Source organism: Exophiala oligosperma, assembly GCF_000835515.1.
Source record: "Exophiala oligosperma strain CBS 72588 unplaced genomic scaffold supercont1.2, whole genome shotgun sequence".
Taxonomy (NCBI): Eukaryota; Fungi; Ascomycota; class Eurotiomycetes; order Chaetothyriales; family Herpotrichiellaceae; genus Exophiala; species Exophiala oligosperma.
Window position 1 is genome coordinate 1,803,754 of NW_015622819.1, and position 17,382 is coordinate 1,821,135.

Here is a 17,382-nt window from a genome sequence, read left to right on the forward strand (position 1 = left end):
TGATTCATGATCCCTACGTCTAGTGGACAGGGAAGTTCGGAGGGAGGAGGATGCTGGCGATGTCCAATGAGAGATCTGCTTCTATATATCCGTGCGATTGTACGAGTACGAGATCATCGTAGTGAGTGCTGCGTATCCGGTTGACCTCGTCCCGGGGGAGCCGCTGAATGCCCGGAAGGAGGAACCTCGTAGGCTTAGAGGGAGCGATGTTAGGGACCGGGTTGGTGGGCTAAGCGCAGATGTGCAGCGTAATCCTCTCCTCGAAGCTCCCTTATCCCGCCCTGATACGATCAGATATTTGTCTCTGCGTGGCGTGCCTGACAACTCCCGGAACATGCCCTTCTCTCACAATGCTCATTTCTTGAAACATTACTTTCTTATGCACCGGCCAGTCTTCCCCTCCTACAACATTCTCTCCCACGTATTTTCTCGCTCATCGTCGCATCCACTTAGTCTGTACATGATTCCCTTTCGATAGTCCTTATTCAACAACACCGCCGCCATGCCACCCTTTCGCATGCCCTTCACATCCCGGCGTCCCGTCACGAACGAGCCAACCTCGGACGAAAATGCACGGCCGACGTCTATGGATGGGTTGATTTCTAGTCCGTATAGAGATAAGCCTTCACTGGCACTGGGATTGAAAGAAAAGCGAGCAGAACCCAACGAGTTCAAGTTGAGTTGTATGCGACCATAACATTGATCCCGCTGCGTCATTCCGAGGCTAACAACTCGCCTACACAGCCGTTAACGATAGTGGTGAATACCTCCCGGTAAGCCTCAGAGTTCACACTGTAATAACAAGAACAACAACCTGACTGACAGGGTGGTATAGCCTTCACCCACTGAGAAAGAATCCTTCTGGTCGAAAGCCAAGTCGCCCACCTCTACCATCTCCAACCACCGACAGTGCTTCAACGACAATGAGCCATTCTCGATCTCTCGAGAGTCCTTCGAGTCTTACAGAAGATCATTCGTGCGTCATCTATGTCCGTGTACACCGGGTTAGATACTAACATGAACTACAGGACATTTCTGGGCGGTCTCCCATCTTACAAGCCGACAGTTTTACATCTCGATCGTCGCTAGATTCTCGAGCACCCACCCGATATCCTACGAGGTCTACATTTAGCAGCAGCACTTTTGAGGCGCCTACGAAAGAGGAAGAAGACTTTGAAGATGTCAAGTTAACCGAAGACAACAAGCCACAACAACCCAAGAAGAAAAGTTTCTTGTCTCGATTTGGGGACTCGAATGGGGAGAATGTGCCTTCGAAGGAGGATGGCAAGCACCATTTCCATATAATTCCAGGACGGAAGCGAGGTCAAAGTGGTACGGGTAGCGAACTCAAAGATATCCCTCGACCACAAAGCAACGGAAAGGCGGAGGTGACGGTACGATAGAAGGGGGAGGCAGGTTGACGACTATCATTCTACGCCATGCATTATGAAGAGACTTATATTGAACGGACGGACAGACCGACGTGGAGTTTTATTTTGGGGTTCAAGAACAAGGTATCAATACGATACAGTTGTCTTTTGTTTTTGTTTGGCAATTGGACACCAGAGCATTCGGAATGAGATACAGGACCTACGTACGTTACGTCAAGATACTCAACCCATTACCATGTTGAGAATGGACAGGAGGAACTGGTCACATTACCTCAAGAGACACTCTGCTATGACAGAGAAGAAGGAGTGGTTTTTATGTGTGACCGAGAACGAGTACTCCGTAAGGGACTAATGAATAATGTGGTGCAGTACCTTTTTGTTTGTCCAGTATATTGGGGCATCGTCTCTATTACCGGCCATGTCCAGCATCGTCAACCTCCTTTTCCAGTCTCTCGTACGCCTCGTGTACAATACGCACAATCTCCCTCAGCTCGTCCTCCGTCACGTTGTACGGCGGCGATATGATGGCGTGGTCTCCCTTTGTGCCATCCACGGTCCCACTACCAGGGTAGACTGCCACTCCCAACTCGAAAGCCATCTGTTGAAATCTTGGGCCGAACGCGACACCGGGCGGGAACGGATCCCTCGTGGTCTTGTCCCTGACGAACTCGATGCCCCAGAACAGGCCACGCCCTCTGATGTCGCCGACGTACTTTCGGGGCCCGAGCGTGTCGCCCAACAGGGACCGCAGGACCTTGCCCATGCGGGCGCAATTCTCGATGACGCCGTCCCGGGCGATGATCCTCTGCACCGCCAGCGTGGACGCGCACCCCACCGGGTGGGCCTGGTAGGTGTGGCCGTGGTTGAAACTGCTGGTCCCCTTTCGGAGGACGTCGAGGACCTTTTTGTGGACGAGCATCCCGGCCACCGGGGCGAACCCTCCACCCAAACCTTTCCCCATGGTCATGATGTCCGGGACCACGCGTCCTTCCTCCTGTTCAAAGGCGAATTGCGTCCCCGTCCTGCCCATGCCGCACATGACCTCGTCGAGGATCAAGAGGACCCCGTGCTCGTCACAGACCCTTCTCACGCCCGCGAAGTAGCCCTTTGGTGCGGGCGTGCATCCGCTCGTCGCGCCGACCAGAGGTTCCGCGATGAAGGCGACCACCTTGTCCGGGCCGAGAGACCGGAAATGGGCGTCCAGCTCCTCGACGAGTCTCGCGGCGAATTCTCCCTCGGTCTCGCCCTGGCGCCAGTTGGAGTACTGGTACTGGTACGCCGGGGTGACCCAAGACACGTTGGGTAGTTGGAGGTTGGCGTAGGGGATCTTGCGCGGCAGGTTGCTGCTGACGTTCATGGCCCCGACGGTGGTGCCGTGGTAGGCTTGACGGCGGGCGACGAAGTGTGACCTCGTCGTCCCGGGGCCGTCGAGTTCGAAAAAGTACTGCCGGGCCAGTTTGAGGGCGGCGTCCATGGCTTCGCTGCCGCTGTTGACCAAGTACGCCCGCTCCAGACCGAACCTGGACCCGCCGTGGGGTCCGTCGACGAGGGCGTGGGCGAGTTCCTCGGCCGCCGACGTCGTGTAGGTCAGCGAGTGCAGGTAACTCACGCCGCTCGACATTTGGGCCGTCACCGCGCGCAGCACTTCCTCGTTGCCGTGGCCCAGGCAGGCCACGGCGGCGCCTCCGCAGGCGTCGAGGACGGTCCGCCCGTCGGACAGTGTGATGGCGAGTCCCTTGGCGGATTTCACCAGGTAAGGGGCCTGACGGAGAGATCGGTGCAAGAGTGCCGGCGGTACGGCCTCTTCCAAAGGAGCAGGGACCGGAGAGAAGGTGGTGTTAGAAGCATCGGTCGTCTCGTTTGTGTCGTTTAACATGATGTCGAGGAATTGTGTACATATAAATATAAAGGTAAAAGTGGTTGGTGACCAGTTCTGGCTTGATCAGAGGTTATAATAAATAAAAAGCCCGGAGAGAAGAAATCCACTAGTAGCAACAAATCATGAAAAGTATTGTCCAATACCAAAAACGAAATGGTAGATGTAAAATTCTTTTGTCTGTACCTACTTAGGAGTGAGTACGGAGTACAGTATGTAGACGTGAAGTATTCGTATTCGAACGAGGACCGTATCGAGTATATAAAGGGTTCAGTCGCGGAACTCCGCCTTGATGCCTGGCTCAACCGCAACGCGCCCTATTACGCCTCTCGGTAGCCTTGGAACTCCTTACTCACATGTATCTCAGCCTTGTACGTTGTACTCTTGTACAAAATACTCCGTACGTTTCTCATAACGAATATAGCAATAACCCAAATGCGGAGGTATCACCAGGTATCTTCAGGTAACAAACACCGATGCCTCATTGTCGCTGAATACTACTAAGAGGAGAATGGTTCGGAAATCTGCAAAGACCAAAAAAGTTCAAATCCAATATTCATCAATCATTCATTGACATTTCAAAAGTTCTTCTCTTTTTTTTTCCAAATTCTGTTCATGACTCCGTATCAAACGTGACATGATGATACGGAAAAGGCCAAAAAATCCCATAGAACTCCCCGCTAATATTTCTGAACCCTCTACAAAAAAAAGAGAGGTGGGAGAATTGATTGCATCCAGGAGTACGAGTTCGAGTTCCAGTCCCATATCAAACGTTGATGCGATCGTGTTCAAATGGCTTTGCTTTGAAAGCATTTTCGTAGAAGCCTCGAAAATGAATTCCAGATCAACCAAGGAGCACTTTCTCAGGCTCTCAGACTCCCGCACAACCCCAGGGTCGAATCAACCTTGGCAAGTGGTGTCGTGAACCTGACTGTGGACCTAGGTAGGTGTATACCTGTCCTTCTTAGGCAAAACATTCATCAAACTTCTTGCCATGTTTGTTCGCCGCGTGTTCCTCGAGACCTTTCTGGGTCGTGGTACTCTGAAATGTCGAGAAGCAGATTTTGCATTTGAAACTTTGTGCTGCAGCGTTCTGTGGTACGTAATAATGATCAGTTTCATTTTTGCCGTTTCTCAATTGACGGGTAAGGTATAATCAAGAGACAAGGGATGAGGGACGAAAGTCTCGGAATCCCTCGGTTTTGAACGAGACAAACAACAGCAAAAACATCCAGAAAGAAGAAGAACATTTTTGAACGGGAAAAAGAGTTAAAAGGTACACACCGTTTTCAATTGAGACTTTGGTTCTTTCCCAGCTGCTTCCTTTGCGTTTCTGGCTCTGCGCGTGGCAGCTTTTGCTCCGTTACCGCCACCCATTGTTTCTTTGCGAAGAGGATGATGGTTTTGTCGAGACAAAGTTTGGAAGATGGCCTTGAGGTTTTGTATTTTCGAAACTCTGACGGTCGTTGGAGATGTTGGTAAAATTGAAGAGGTCGTTGCTGACAACACTGCAAAAGAAAAAAAAAGTAAGGCGGCAACGTGGTATGGAAGTTCTGGTGATTCCCACTCGCCAACTCAGACTCCGGAAAAAAAAAAGGTGTCGAGACCAGTCCATTTGCGGCTGTCTTCGGATATCGGAAAATCATATCTCCGTGGGATATCATGTGCACACGATTTATCTTCACTGGAACTTGTTTCGACATTTGCAGTACTGAACTTGTTAAATCGCACTGATTCTAGCCAGACATGTTCACGTCTTGGGTTAATAACAGACTCAATGTATAGGCCTCGCTAAGGATACCGAAAAAGTGACACCCTAACGTGTCAAAACAGCGGCGGAGCAGCCAACATGTCTACCTTCATCGCAATGGGAACGACCGACATCAGGTCTCGACGCTTGTCCAAACTTCCCCATCGTTATACCACTGAATCCCATATCAAGCAACCCCAACTCCTTGGCCGTTGACCCAGTCTTTTCTATCCGCCAGTTGAACGACTTGGTTCCATATCAAGTCGAGACTCGAGAAAAGCGCAAACCAGTCTGAATATCACCGAATTTAGCGAACCACATGTCCTTGATGAAGGAACTTCTCGGCCTCCATGGCTGAAGGTTCGTTAGCACATGCTTTTTGTTCTGTTGACAAGGATTAAACTTACCCCTCGGTCACCGCCCTTTGGCAGCTCTGGCTCTGCAGCTTTGATATAAGTGCTGTTCAAATTGAGGAATGGAACGTTCGAAATGACCTCCTTGTCGCCGACCTTGGGTACCACGGTCGTCAAACCCTTGTCACGCATGGTCTTGAGAATTCTGACCCAGAGCTGGGCCGTAGCATCAGCACCGAGTGTCCAGCTGGCGTTTGTGTACCCAAAGACAAAGGTAAAGTTGGGCAAATCTTGCATCATGGCGCCACGCCACGTGTATTTCTGACCGAGATGAACTGGCTCGTTGTCGACTGCGACAGTCGCGCCGCCACCAAACTGAATCTTCAGACCCGTAGCAGTAATAATGATATCGGCGTCGAGGGTCTGACCGGATTTGAGTTTGATGCCAGATTCGGTCACCATCTCGATGGTGTCCGTTGCAATGTCGGCTTTACCGGTCCGGAGGGCCGCGAAGAAGTCACCACCTGGTGACTTGGTCAGTTACCATGCACTTCAAGGACAATGGGCACACTCAAAGGGCGGCAACATACCTGGAGTAATACACATCCTCTGCTCCCACGGCTTATACTTGGGCACGAAGTGAGGGTCGAATGGAATGTTTGGCGGCAATTCCTTCTCGGTACCCTTGCGTAGTGTTTGAATCCCCTGCTTAGGGAAGAGACGGCAGAAGTTGAAGAAGAAGACCGACAACAGCATGAATCTGATGCGGATGAGTTTGTACGCCCAACTTTCCGGCAGAATTTTCTTGATGAATCGATCGATAGGTTCGCTGAGAGGAAGTGGAAGGAAGTAGCCTGGACTCCGTTGCAACATGGTGATATGTTGGACCTTGTCGACCATGTTGGGTAAGATGGTGACAGCCGTTGCTCCGCTGCCGATGACGACGACTTTTTTGTTGGTGTAGTCCAGATCGTCGGGCCAGAATTGTGGGTGGACCACGGTTCCCTTGAAGTTCTCAATGCCAGGGATCTTGCTCTGCAGGGGCGTCTTGTAGTCGTAATAGCCGGTACCGAGACAGATGTGGCGAGCGTAGAACCTCTTCTTTTCGGTTTCGTTGATGGTGACGTCGAGCTGCCATTGTTGATGTTCACTTGACCAGTTCATCTTGTCGACTTTGTGATGGTACAAGATGTGCTTGTCAATGCCATGACGAGCCGCCGTTTCCTTGACATACTTGAGGATCGAAGGCGCATCAGCGATGGAACGATCTTCCTTCCAGCTATAGATCTATGGTTAGGTATCTCACAAACAGAAAGAGCATGGAAATGCAATTCTCCTTGCAGGTCGTGACAGGAGAAAACTTACGGATCAAAAGCAAAGCCGAAGGTGTGAAGATCAGAATCAGATCTGATGCCAGGATACTTGAACAGGGACCAGGTGCCACCTATTTCATTGCGGCCTTCGAGAATAGCATAAGAATAGTCTGGTAGAGCCTCTTGGAGTCTATAGGCAGAGTTGATACCGCTGATGCCTGAGAGAGTGTCAGTAACGGGGAGGGCGATAGAGGCAAGTCTGAGATTTCATAGAACTCAAGCAGGAAGCTACATACCAGCTCCAATGATGAGAACGTCAAAGGTAGTGCCCGACATGACGACTGGAGAGTTTCAGGATCCTTGTTTGAAACCAGAGGGCGATAGTGTTGTACGCAAGGAAGATATATATGACCGGCACAAGGTATGGATAGAAGAGACGAGTTCAAAAGGGCATCGAAAGATGCGAGTCAGAAAGTGAAACTGAGTCGTTGAGTCTGGCCTTCTTGCCTCGGCTCTGGCGCTACGTCGACGAAGGCAAGATACTGTACGTTTCGGTGGAGTCTCCAGATGGGGGTTTGGTGTGGCCGGGAGTCCTTTTCATATGCTCACAGCTTACACTACAAGATAAAAGGAAACGAAGCACGGACGACTCGTACTGATTTGGATCGGACCACCGATATGCTGACTTCGCCGAGATGTCAGAAAGGTGATGCACTCCGTGCTCCCAAATGCTGGGACGCACTCGCGGAAGGCCTGACAGGAGGGAAAAGGGCTGAATGTGGTTCGCCAGGCGCCCCGAAGGATTTTCCAACCGTTGAGCCCACCGCGCTTAATCGAGTCCACCAAAGACCCTCCATTCTCTTATCGTCTCCGGGGTAGATTTCTACTCCGTACAAAGAGTACAGTCGATTCTCCGCAGTGACTCGTAAATTCTGTCAGCGTCAGAGTCTCACCGGATTCTGGCCTCACACCACACTGCTTGGATATCTTGTAGGCTCTCACACCATTCGATAGCGCAGATAATTATTCGAAAAGCATACGGAGACGGGTACATAATATGGGTGAGTACACACGGTAGGAAATTGTCACGCTCTGGCCTGGCAGAAATCAGAGTGGTGGGTACGGGAAATTCTGGGCCTAATAAGCCCAAGTTGTCTCTCAGTCTTGCCTTGGGCATTAATGGTCATTATTACGAATCAACTGGCACAGGATTTCCGCTTGCATCGATCAAATGCTGATCAATCTTTTCTGGTCCTCCCCCGACGCCGGTACAAATGACTCGACTGACACCGGCCTTGAGGGTCATAAAAGTCTTTTGCTCTAGACTTCCGTATTCGTTCTTGCCGATAGCATCACCAAACTCCCCTTCCCACCCAGGTGTATTGGGCAGGATGTTTCTGAAGACACCAGCGACCTGATGAGTGTGCTCCTCTAGGTAGTAAATTACCGCATTCGGACCGGCGTCGAAGGTGTAAGCAGCGACCAATTTCCCGGCCTTGCGGTTTGCGGTCTCGACAGCATTCATAGCTGCACGAGACACGTCGTTGAGGTAGTGGATAGGAGGCCACGAGTCCAAGCAGATGGCGTGGAACGAGTTGGAATCCTGCATCGTGATCCGGGCAAACGTCTCAAAATCCTTGTCGTGGATCGCTTTCTCGATCTCCTTCATTCTCCGCGGGACGATCTCGTTGAACCGTGCCGGTGCCAGTGTCGACGTCTCGACCGTAGTTTGCATCCCCGCGGTGGACGGCACGCCCTTCTTCTCTGCACTGACAACCAGCACCAACGCCCTCATCTCGGGCCAGTGGGATGCGGGTGCAACCTCTTCAGCAAGACTGTCGCTTCCGTCCTTGTTCGTGCCGGCCCTCCACGCGACATACCCTCCCATCAAACTTCTACAGGCGGAACCAGACCCCTGTCTCGCAATGACCGACAACTCCTCGGGCGACTGAGGCAGTTCGTAAAGGTTGGCGATCGCCCTGACCAGTGCCGCAAACCCTGCAGCACTGGAGGCCAGCCCCGCGGCCGTAGGGAAGTTGTTCGCCGAGACCAGTCGCAGAGTCAACTTGGACAGTTTAGGTAGAGAGTTGTCCTTGGACTCGAGCTGCTCTCGTAAAGACCGGAGGGACTTTAGGCATGCTTGTGTTCTTTTTGAAGATTCAATGTCCTCCTTTTCTCCGTTGAGTATGAGCGAGTCGGGCCCCGAGAACGACTCGGAGCATGAAGCGGTGGTGTGTGTTCGCAGTGACTTTTGCGACAGAGTGACAGACAAGGACGAATTCGTGGGCAGATTCAAAGCCACATCTCGCTTTCCCCAGTACCTACAGCGAGGGTCGTCAGTAAGCTTCGTTCCATTGTCAACCCAGCAGGAGACTTTCTTCTCTGGCGTACCTACTTTATTACAGCGATGTTGACCGGCGCCGTGGTGCTAGTACGGTAAATTTGAGGAGATCCCGACATTTTGAGTGTCTCCAGAGAAGGTCGAGGAGGAGAAAACGTCGTTCTGCAAGATGTAGCATGTGGTGTATTTACTATATTACATGCAACGTAGAAACTTGTCGGAGAAAATGCGGGCAGATGGAAAAAGGTTTCTTTGGCCCGCTAAGAGGGAACTCGACTACGACTTACTCTACTAACTCTTATTACAGGCATCACCGGCGATATATTTCTCAGTCAACCACTTCCCCTTCCGCCCGAGCTCAATCACTCGTTATCTTAGCTGTTGATACCGCATCTCATATATTCGCCATGGGTTGGTGGAAAGCAGATCCAGTTCCGGAGCCACCTCAACCGCATGCCTCTACATTGACATCTTCCTCCATACCTCAGCCACCACCACCTACCTCGACATCAAGCGCCTCCTCCTCAGCATGCCCAGTCGACCCAAAGACGAGATCAATATGGCTTCAACAAGCCCAAGCACAAAAGAACTCTGCACAGTCTCAATTACCTCCCTCCCATCCTCCTCTCCCGCTTGATCATCCAAAACTCTCAACATCACCGTCACAACCACAACCACTTCCCCCTTCCAAAGAATGTTCATCCGACCGCATTTCTCAAAGTCCCTCCCCTCCGACCACCGCCTCTCCCTATAAAACATCTCGTCCACTTTCCCAAGACCGCGCCGTATCCTCCATCCCACGCTCCCAGACTGCCACAGACTCTTCCTCCCCGACGACGACGACACCCGCCAACGCCGAGACCGAAACCGGCCGCCACTCGTCCGGCAACTGGATCTACCCTTCGGAGTCACAATTCTTCCATGCCGTCATGCGCAAGGAGACCCTGACGTCCTCCAACCCCGAAGACCTCCTCTCGAGCATCTCCCACATCATCCCCATCCACAACGCCGTCAACGAGCGGGCCTGGTCGCTCATCAAGGCATGGGAGTCGGACTCGTCCGAGGCCTGCGGCGGGCCCAAACTGCAGTCCTTTCGCGGGTTGGGCGCCGGTGCCCTCTCGCCCAAAGCCCGGGTGAAGTCGCTGATGGGCTACACCCAACCCTTTGACCGGCACGACTGGGTCGTCGAGCGTTGCGGCGGCGAGACCGTGGAGTACATCATCGACTTCTACCAGGGCAAGCAGGATCCCAACGGGAAGCCCAACAGTCTGAACTTCTACCTCGACGTGCGACCCAAACTCAACACCCTCGAAGGGTGTAAGATGAGAGCGGAACGGTTCGTGGGTTGGCGATGAAACCCCCAAATTATCCCAAAATTCGAAAATTCTGTGTGGTCCCAGCCTCACAGTGTGTGTGTGTACAACAAAGAAGATCCATCTGATCCAAGGGAGCGAACCAGAGGAGGTTGAAAGACAGTTGTAGCAACATTAAATCATAATATTTTGTTCCGCTTGCATATGAGGGCAAAATCACTCAATCTGATGGCCAGGAAACAGAGGAGGAATGAGCCAAACTACTAGTTAATCTCCCCTATCTACACTCCATTTTTCTCTACCATTTTGCCTTGTCCATCTACTCTCCGTACATCCTCGAGGTACAAAGTATAGTTGTAGTATGAGTCAATTTCAATTATGGCCTATCATGGAATCCTACTTGAAGAACTGTGTACAATCCCTACTTCAAGCCTGTTCAAGAAAACCCGGTTGTCCCTAGGTATTTGCCTTTGTCTTCTAACCCATCGTCTGCACAAGAATTCAGGGAGCAAGATGGACCTGGCAGAAAAAACGAATGAAAAAAGTAATTGGCCTTGTGAATTTGCCTCCTTCTTTGTCCCCATAAATACTTGGTTCACTTCCAATGCAACGCCGAATGTGGGATGCAAATGATCGCTGTGCTGCGTCCATTGCGTCTGCAGAAAGATTTGAAATAAATGATAGGTAATTTAACGATGGGCAATGGCCGTTCCGGGTCGTAAAAAGTGCAAGGTGTTTCAATCATACCACCCATTAACAAAGGAAATTCGTATCGGCATAATCTTCTGAAAGTTCTGATGCGATCTGTGCGTGAGCTTTTCTGGAGGATTTGTCCATGTTGCTGAACCCCAGGCATCATCTTTGACTGAATAAGGAGATGTGAGTCTGGCATCTGGCCTCTTGAGGAAACCCCATTCCTGCTCTTACCAATTGCCAGTTCGAACAGCTGACTGCTCCGTCCCGTATGTGTTGGAAAATAACTGCTGTCGAATGCTTTGCGGTTGGGTTGGCTGGGGTGTTGGCTTCAGCCAGCCGAGAGCATCGACAAGAGCTTCGTAGGCCTCTCGTAGTCGACCACCACTCTTGTCATTGTGTGCCCTCAACTTCACTTCCCAACCATTGTACTGGAGTTGAATTCCACCTCCTCTTTTGCTGGCTTCCTTGATAACGGCAGCCCACGCTTTTGAGATTTCCTCATAGGCATTCTGCTTGGCGAGATTGTATGATGGATTATCCCACTCTGGAAGGTCATGGATGATATTTGTGACGCCGTGCAGATAGTCGAGCGAAACTGACGATTGCTGCTCATTCGGAGGCAGAAACTGTGGAGTAAAATCGGTCAGAGCCTCGAGGAGATCGTGCCATTGAGGACGAACTCGGTCATATGCGTAGTCAGATCGTGGATTTGGGCCCAGTGGGAACGATTGCATCAATCGATCGTAGTATTGTCGAAGAACTTGCAGGGTGCTCTGGATACTTGGTCGAGGGCTGACTTGGACGATATCCTCTCGCAAGCCAGGGTTCCGGTCACATAGAGTTTTCAATACAGATCTCAGCGAATCTTTATCCAGTGTCTCTAGGAGTCTGTCCACCGACAACGGCCGTCCTGCCAGGTTCGATCGGACTCGCTTTCTGGTCGAAGGAGTTGCAGGCTGTGGAAGTCGAGCATTGGGAATGGAAGGGGATGTTGTCATTTCATCATCCCGGTCTGGGGAGGGAGAAGCTTTCCGTTTTCTCGAGGGTGCGGTGCCTGACACTGAGGTGGCGGTTAGTCTCTGGAAAATTGTGTTGTGGGAGGTTACGACTCACTTGATCTTCCAGGGGAGAGACGGGTGTGTTCGTGGAAATGAGGGGGAATCGGCGGCGTAGCCAGACTGTTCATGATGGCTGTTGATGCCGATGAGACGGAGGGTGTGTCTGGGTTCCAATGCGGTAGAGGGTTGTTGGTGGTCGATGGTTGTTGCTACGAAAGAGGGAATGGGAGAGGCCTGAAGTGACTGAGGTGGAAGGGACAGTCACGGGCAGTCAGTCTTTGTATCCACCAGGCAGTCCAAGCGGTGAGGTCGGGCCTTCGGTGGTGATGGAGATGCAATTGTGTTGTGTGTGTGTGAGAGATGGAAAGTCGGGTATGCTGGGTTAAGTTAGTGGAGGAGGGAGTGGAGGAGGCACTGCGCCTGGAGTGGGAAAGAAGGCAGAGGCACAGTGAATGTCGGATGTGCTTTGCTGGCTCTGGTGGCTCCCTTGGGCCCGTGTTCTGGTGTATTAGGTATGGTTCCAGCTATGGTTCACCAGGTGTCCACTAAGGATGTTTCTACAAGCCTCACTAAAGTAGCCTCGACCAGCCTGATTTGCCCGCTGCCAGCTGTCACCGTCTACTTCATCCAGAGGCTTTTGCTGCCCAATCCCAGACATGATTTCATGCCGTTTCTCATTCTTCCATGCGAGAATGTGCTCACTACCGCGGGCCAATGCAGCGGTCCACTGGTGCTGACTGCCTTGTCTACAACCGACAACGAGAACTGGGGGGACGGAAATGACAAATGACTTCACCAGGGACTACGGATACTGATACTTGTTACTAGCGATCAAGGTCAAGGTACTCATATTGATAACGATTTACTCGTTCAAAGTTCGGGTTCTCATGCAGCTTTTCGCCGCTGCAAGGCAAAACATAATTTAATATTGGATGTTCGACAAGACTGGCTTTAACCTCAGATCCGGAATACATCCAAAACAAGATGCATTGCAAGGTCTGTGGTGCGACGCCGATCTAGGCAAAACTGGCCCCTAAGATCATCCTTAGGTTCCAGAAAATGCAGCTCTAGTTGTCGTGTCGTCAAAAAGAAGCATGGGTATCATCATACATAATAGACCCTCCCACACATGACTGCGCGATGAGAGGGAGGAGGGGGTCGTCTCGAGTGATCATCCAGTCTAGAGATACAATGACTGGGCTGCCACGATATCTCTTCTTACCTTGGTCAAAGCCTCCTCAAACTTCTTTTCCAACTCTTCGCTCCCCATGACTTTCGACGCCTCGGCCATTTGGCGAAGGGCTTCTTCCAATCGGCGGAACACTCGAATCAAGCTGCCTTCGTAGACGTCGGTCATTTTGCTGTATAAGCGTCAGCAATATCCTGCTTATTTATTGTACCAAACTTACCATATCTCGCCAAACGACTTTCCCTTCGCCCAGGCATACATGACCGGCATAAGCTGCCACTTGAAACTCTGTACGTACTCTTCTTCGTTGACCGCGAGTTTGGATTCGATGGACACTTTGGCAATGACTCTCGCTTGTCTCTGGATCTCTCTGAGTGGCCTGGCAAGATCCTCTGTCAATGCAGGAGGCTCATTAACCTTCTCCTCAAAGACAAAACAACTCATGATAGCGGCACATAGCTCTGGAGTCATATCGTTGAAGAAACGATTGAAAAGCAGCTCACTAAGCATCAATTCGTCACCTGTACTGATTTCGCAGGCGACCCGAGCCTTGAGCTGAACGACCTCGTCTTCGTTGATAAACTGCAACCGACGCAGTACTCGCTTGCGGCATTTCAATTCCTCGAGCTGCATGATGGCGTGGGCATCTTGGATCTGCTTTTTCAAAGCCCGAATTTTGTTCTGCAAGGCCACCTTTTCGGCATACTGATTGTACAGTCCTTCCAGTCGTGGAGAATTGTGCAACGGGTTCGCAACCAGTCTTGATTCCATAATCTCGATCTTGCGAAGAAGCTCCTTGAACGAGTTGTCGGTGATCTTCATATTCTCGATTGGGTCTAGGACAGAGAGCCCATCGGGAAAGCGTCTCTGGACTTCTTGCAACGCCTTCTGCACCTTTTTCTTCTCATCTGAGATTGTCATGTCGGCTGGGGGAAAGATGCGAATATGAGAGATTTTCTGGACGCATTTCAGCAGGACAGGGACAACTTCAACTTTGGACTTCTCTCCAGGCTGTGCAGGCCGGATACCAGCCGGAAGAGACTGAAAGGTCTTGGTGGTTGGTGTTGAACCCTCGCCACATTCAAGAGCGACATCGAGGATCCATTCTTCTTGTGGCGTTACTTTCTCGTTGGACCTTCCGGTGCTTCGGCGTGCGAAGTTGATCACAGCTCCCCAGCCAAAATCATGCTCACCGTCCTTGATGTACACCAATCGACCTGGTTGCATAAAAGGCAAAGAATAATTAGGATGAATGATGACATTGCGCATGTCCTCAGCATAGACATCAAGCTGCTTCCTCAAGTCGTAGTACGCTCGTATCGAGCTCTCGTCCTCAATCACCATGGCTGATTTGTCTGCTTCAAGGTGCTGCAGTTCTCTTTCCAACCCACTCACGCTGGCAGTATTCTGAAATTGATGAAAGCATTTTTCCAGCATGAACTCGGGTGATATGCCCTCCGTTCTCAGCAAATTGAGGATCATATTGTAGCCGAGATAAAATGCTGAATTCAATTTATCCTGCTCGCCTCGCACGATGTCCTTTGCAACACCGGGGTCCATCTGCTCATTAATCATCATGATGACAATCCCACGTTCGTCGAGACCACGACGACCAGCACGCCCGGACATCTGAATGAACTCGGATGGTGTCACCCATCGTTGAGAGTAACCGTCAAATTTGCGAACACTGGTAAACACCACGGTCTTTGCAGGCATATTCAGTCCAATGGAAAATGTTTCGGTTGCAAACAACACCTTGATCAACCCTTCTTGGAAGAGAATTTCGATGGTTTCCTTGAGAATTGGGAGCAAACCTGAATGGTGGATGCCGATACCTCGTCTCAAGAGTGGGAGTAGATGCTGGATTTGAGGCAGATTCTTGTCGTCCGGAGATAGCATTTCCAAGGCACTTTCGAAGACCTTAGATACCATGGCCTTTTCAGAATCCTCATTGAAGGACATTGTGCTCATTTGAATGGCATATGCCTCGCAATCTCGTTTACTGAAGCTGAAGACGATGACAGGATTGTAGTTCTTCGTCATGATCATACGGACAATCTTGTAAATATCGGAGGGACCCTTAGTGCCTCCTTTATTCAAGCGCTTGTCTTTGCCTTTTCCTTTCCGACGCGCCATAGCATTAGAAGGGTCGTCTCCTTGTTTATCGGCAATCGAACTCATGGCCTTCTGGAAGTTGTCCTCCCGAAATACACCCTTTTCATCCACAATCAGATGAATTCCATCCGCACCGGCTGGGAAGAAGTAATGTTGTAATGGAGTCGGTCTGAAGTCAGTGTAGACCACATGACAAGGCTGGTTGTGAATCTTGGTGATCCATTCAGCGAATTGCATAGCATTGGGAATCGTCGCGGACAGAAACACATAGCGAACCTTGTCAGGTAGCAGAATGATAGTTTCTTCCCATACTACACCTCTGGTTTTATCTCGCAGATAGTGAATCTCATCAAAGACGACCCATCCGACCTCACGCATGATCTCCGAGCCTCTGTAAAGCATGGATCGCAAAATCTCAGTAGTCATGACCAGAACAGTGGCTGTTGGGTTAATGGTGACATCTCCGGTCATCAAACCAACATCACCAAAATCGGCTTGGAATTCTCTATACTTTTGATTGCTCAGGGCTTTGATGGGGCTGGTGTAGATGACTCGCTGGTTGTTTTTCAGACACTGTGCAATTGCATATTCCGCGACCACTGTTTTGCCTGCGCTAGTATGTGCTGAGACCAGTACACTTTCATTGCGTTCAATGGAAGCGATAGCAACTTGTTGGAAGGGATCAAGTTGGAATTTCCATGTTCGAGCAGGTTCGGCGGGCGGCTTATGTTGGTTGATAGGAACGTAGTCATAATCTGGCGGTAGCGCGACTTGATGTCGAACCTGATGGTGTAAAAGGATCTTGTCTGCATCTTTCGAGGCTTGGAGGCCGGCGATGGCGTCAACCTCTCTGGACTGCTCGGTCTCAAAAGTATCAGTGACGACAGGCTCGGGCTCGTCATCTGTTCGCATACGCTTGTTATCGGGTTCACCGTCCTCTACGGCCTCGGCATCATTCATGTCAGGAGCAGGCGATGTCTCACTCTTAGAGGCGGCATTGGCCATTTCAACGTCGGCCGCATCTTTGAGTTCGCCGTCAGCTTGTCGCTTTCGTCGTCTTTCTTTCCTGGACTGTGTGTTCGCTGGGCTACCTGTCGGCTGTGCAGCGGACGGATTGTCATCAAATACATCGAACAGCTCCTCCATACTGGTAGAAGTTCCCAAGACGCCTTTAGAATCGTGGGAAGGAGGATTGAGAAAAAAATGTCGGCTGAGGGCAGCGCAGTGAGAGAAAGACTTTTGGCAGCGGAGGAAATTCCAGGTATGAAAACTAATGGGGAAGTTATGCCGATCTGCGCCAAGGCTTCGAGCTGCTGCTACTTCAATGAACGGAGTGGACTGACACCACTCTTCACGATCTTTAAGCTGCTCAACAAGACCGAAGCTGTGCGCGTACTCTATTTCAAAGGTCAGTTCGCACAATCTAGCTTCGGACCTACTTGCTGATCCCACAGATGAACGCTCAATCCCTCCTCCGCGCCAGAATGGCTTCTCAGACCGTCGCCCGCCGCGGCTTCTCGACCACCCGACCTCGATTCGACAGTCCTTTCCACTACCCAGAGGGCCCTAGAAGTGGTTTACCGTTCAACCCCAAGACAAAATTCTTCTGGCTGAGGTACTGGACATTCATGAGTACGTTCTACCACCAAATGCACGTAGACTTTGGACTAAGAATTGCGCAGCTGTCGGATTTGGCGTTCCCTTTGGCATGGCCGGTATGTATATTGTTCCGGCATCACATCTACGACGTACTGATGAGATGGATAGTCTGGCACACGTACAAAGTCTAAAATGTGTCTCGGAATGCTTGGGACGGGATCAGATTGCGTCGAACATGAGTGAGGGAGTGGCATCCCGGCACTCGGATTTGTACAGAGCCTCAAGAAATACAATCAAATTCAGTCACACCATCTCCGCGGCCTCCTTCTTTCATCCCGTGGTCTTCCTCGCGTTCGAGAAGCTCCTCTGAGCTTGAAATCGACTGGTC

At 50.9% G+C, this 17,382-nt stretch overlaps 8 protein-coding genes across 8 annotated transcripts; 3 read left to right on the top strand and 5 right to left on the bottom strand.

Annotated features, from left to right (window-relative positions):
* The first annotated feature begins 300 nt into the window (after nucleotides 1-300).
* Nucleotides 301-2,202, top strand: PV06_02105 (uncharacterized protein). The gene is made up of 4 exons (XM_016402752.1): nucleotides 301-683; nucleotides 745-773; nucleotides 836-976; nucleotides 1,029-2,202. The coding sequence occupies exons 1-4, from the start codon at nucleotides 503-505 to the stop codon at nucleotides 1,401-1,403; spliced, it is 726 nt and encodes a 241-aa protein (XP_016266649.1). The 5' UTR covers nucleotides 301-502; the 3' UTR covers nucleotides 1,404-2,202.
* On the bottom strand, nucleotides 1,677-3,479 carry PV06_02106 (uncharacterized protein). Its single transcript, XM_016402753.1, has one exon. It carries the CDS (start codon nucleotides 3,265-3,267, stop codon nucleotides 1,801-1,803), a length of 1,467 nt encoding a protein of 488 aa, XP_016266650.1. The 5' UTR covers nucleotides 3,268-3,479; the 3' UTR covers nucleotides 1,677-1,800.
* Nucleotides 3,480-5,027: 1,548 nt separating this feature from the next.
* On the bottom strand, nucleotides 5,028-7,222 carry PV06_02107 (uncharacterized protein). The gene is made up of 5 exons (XM_016402754.1): nucleotides 6,980-7,222; nucleotides 6,736-6,901; nucleotides 5,961-6,649; nucleotides 5,425-5,894; nucleotides 5,028-5,371 (listed from the first exon to the last, which is right to left on the bottom strand). The coding sequence occupies exons 1-5, from the start codon at nucleotides 7,017-7,019 to the stop codon at nucleotides 5,276-5,278; spliced, it is 1,461 nt and encodes a 486-aa protein (XP_016266651.1). The 5' UTR covers nucleotides 7,020-7,222; the 3' UTR covers nucleotides 5,028-5,275.
* Nucleotides 7,223-7,829: 607 nt separating this feature from the next.
* PV06_02108 (diphosphomevalonate decarboxylase) lies at nucleotides 7,830-9,215 on the bottom strand. The gene is made up of 2 exons (XM_016402755.1): nucleotides 9,079-9,215; nucleotides 7,830-9,004 (listed from the first exon to the last, which is right to left on the bottom strand). Exons 1-2 carry the CDS (start codon nucleotides 9,141-9,143, stop codon nucleotides 7,873-7,875), a joined length of 1,197 nt encoding a protein of 398 aa, XP_016266652.1. The 5' UTR covers nucleotides 9,144-9,215; the 3' UTR covers nucleotides 7,830-7,872.
* A 106-nt stretch (nucleotides 9,216-9,321) lies between these two features.
* Nucleotides 9,322-10,719, top strand: PV06_02109 (uncharacterized protein). The gene has a single exon (XM_016402756.1). It carries the CDS (start codon nucleotides 9,432-9,434, stop codon nucleotides 10,377-10,379), a length of 948 nt encoding a protein of 315 aa, XP_016266653.1. The 5' UTR covers nucleotides 9,322-9,431; the 3' UTR covers nucleotides 10,380-10,719.
* On the bottom strand, nucleotides 10,689-12,500 carry PV06_02110 (uncharacterized protein). Its single transcript, XM_016402757.1, has 2 exons — nucleotides 12,147-12,500; nucleotides 10,689-12,093 (listed from the first exon to the last, which is right to left on the bottom strand). Exons 1-2 carry the CDS (start codon nucleotides 12,217-12,219, stop codon nucleotides 11,261-11,263), a joined length of 906 nt encoding a protein of 301 aa, XP_016266654.1. The 5' UTR covers nucleotides 12,220-12,500; the 3' UTR covers nucleotides 10,689-11,260.
* A 436-nt stretch (nucleotides 12,501-12,936) lies between these two features.
* Nucleotides 12,937-16,632, bottom strand: PV06_02111 (uncharacterized protein). Its single transcript, XM_016402758.1, has 2 exons — nucleotides 13,501-16,632; nucleotides 12,937-13,452 (listed from the first exon to the last, which is right to left on the bottom strand). The coding sequence occupies exons 1-2, from the start codon at nucleotides 16,539-16,541 to the stop codon at nucleotides 13,272-13,274; spliced, it is 3,222 nt and encodes a 1,073-aa protein (XP_016266655.1). The 5' UTR covers nucleotides 16,542-16,632; the 3' UTR covers nucleotides 12,937-13,271.
* Nucleotides 16,599-17,185, top strand: PV06_02112 (uncharacterized protein; the record flags this gene model as incomplete). Its single annotated transcript, XM_016402759.1, has 4 exons — nucleotides 16,599-16,781; nucleotides 16,850-17,027; nucleotides 17,078-17,110; nucleotides 17,163-17,185. The coding sequence occupies 4 exons, from the start codon at nucleotides 16,599-16,601 to the stop codon at nucleotides 17,183-17,185; spliced, it is 417 nt and encodes a 138-aa protein (XP_016266656.1).
* Between the last annotated feature and the right edge of the window lie 197 nt (nucleotides 17,186-17,382).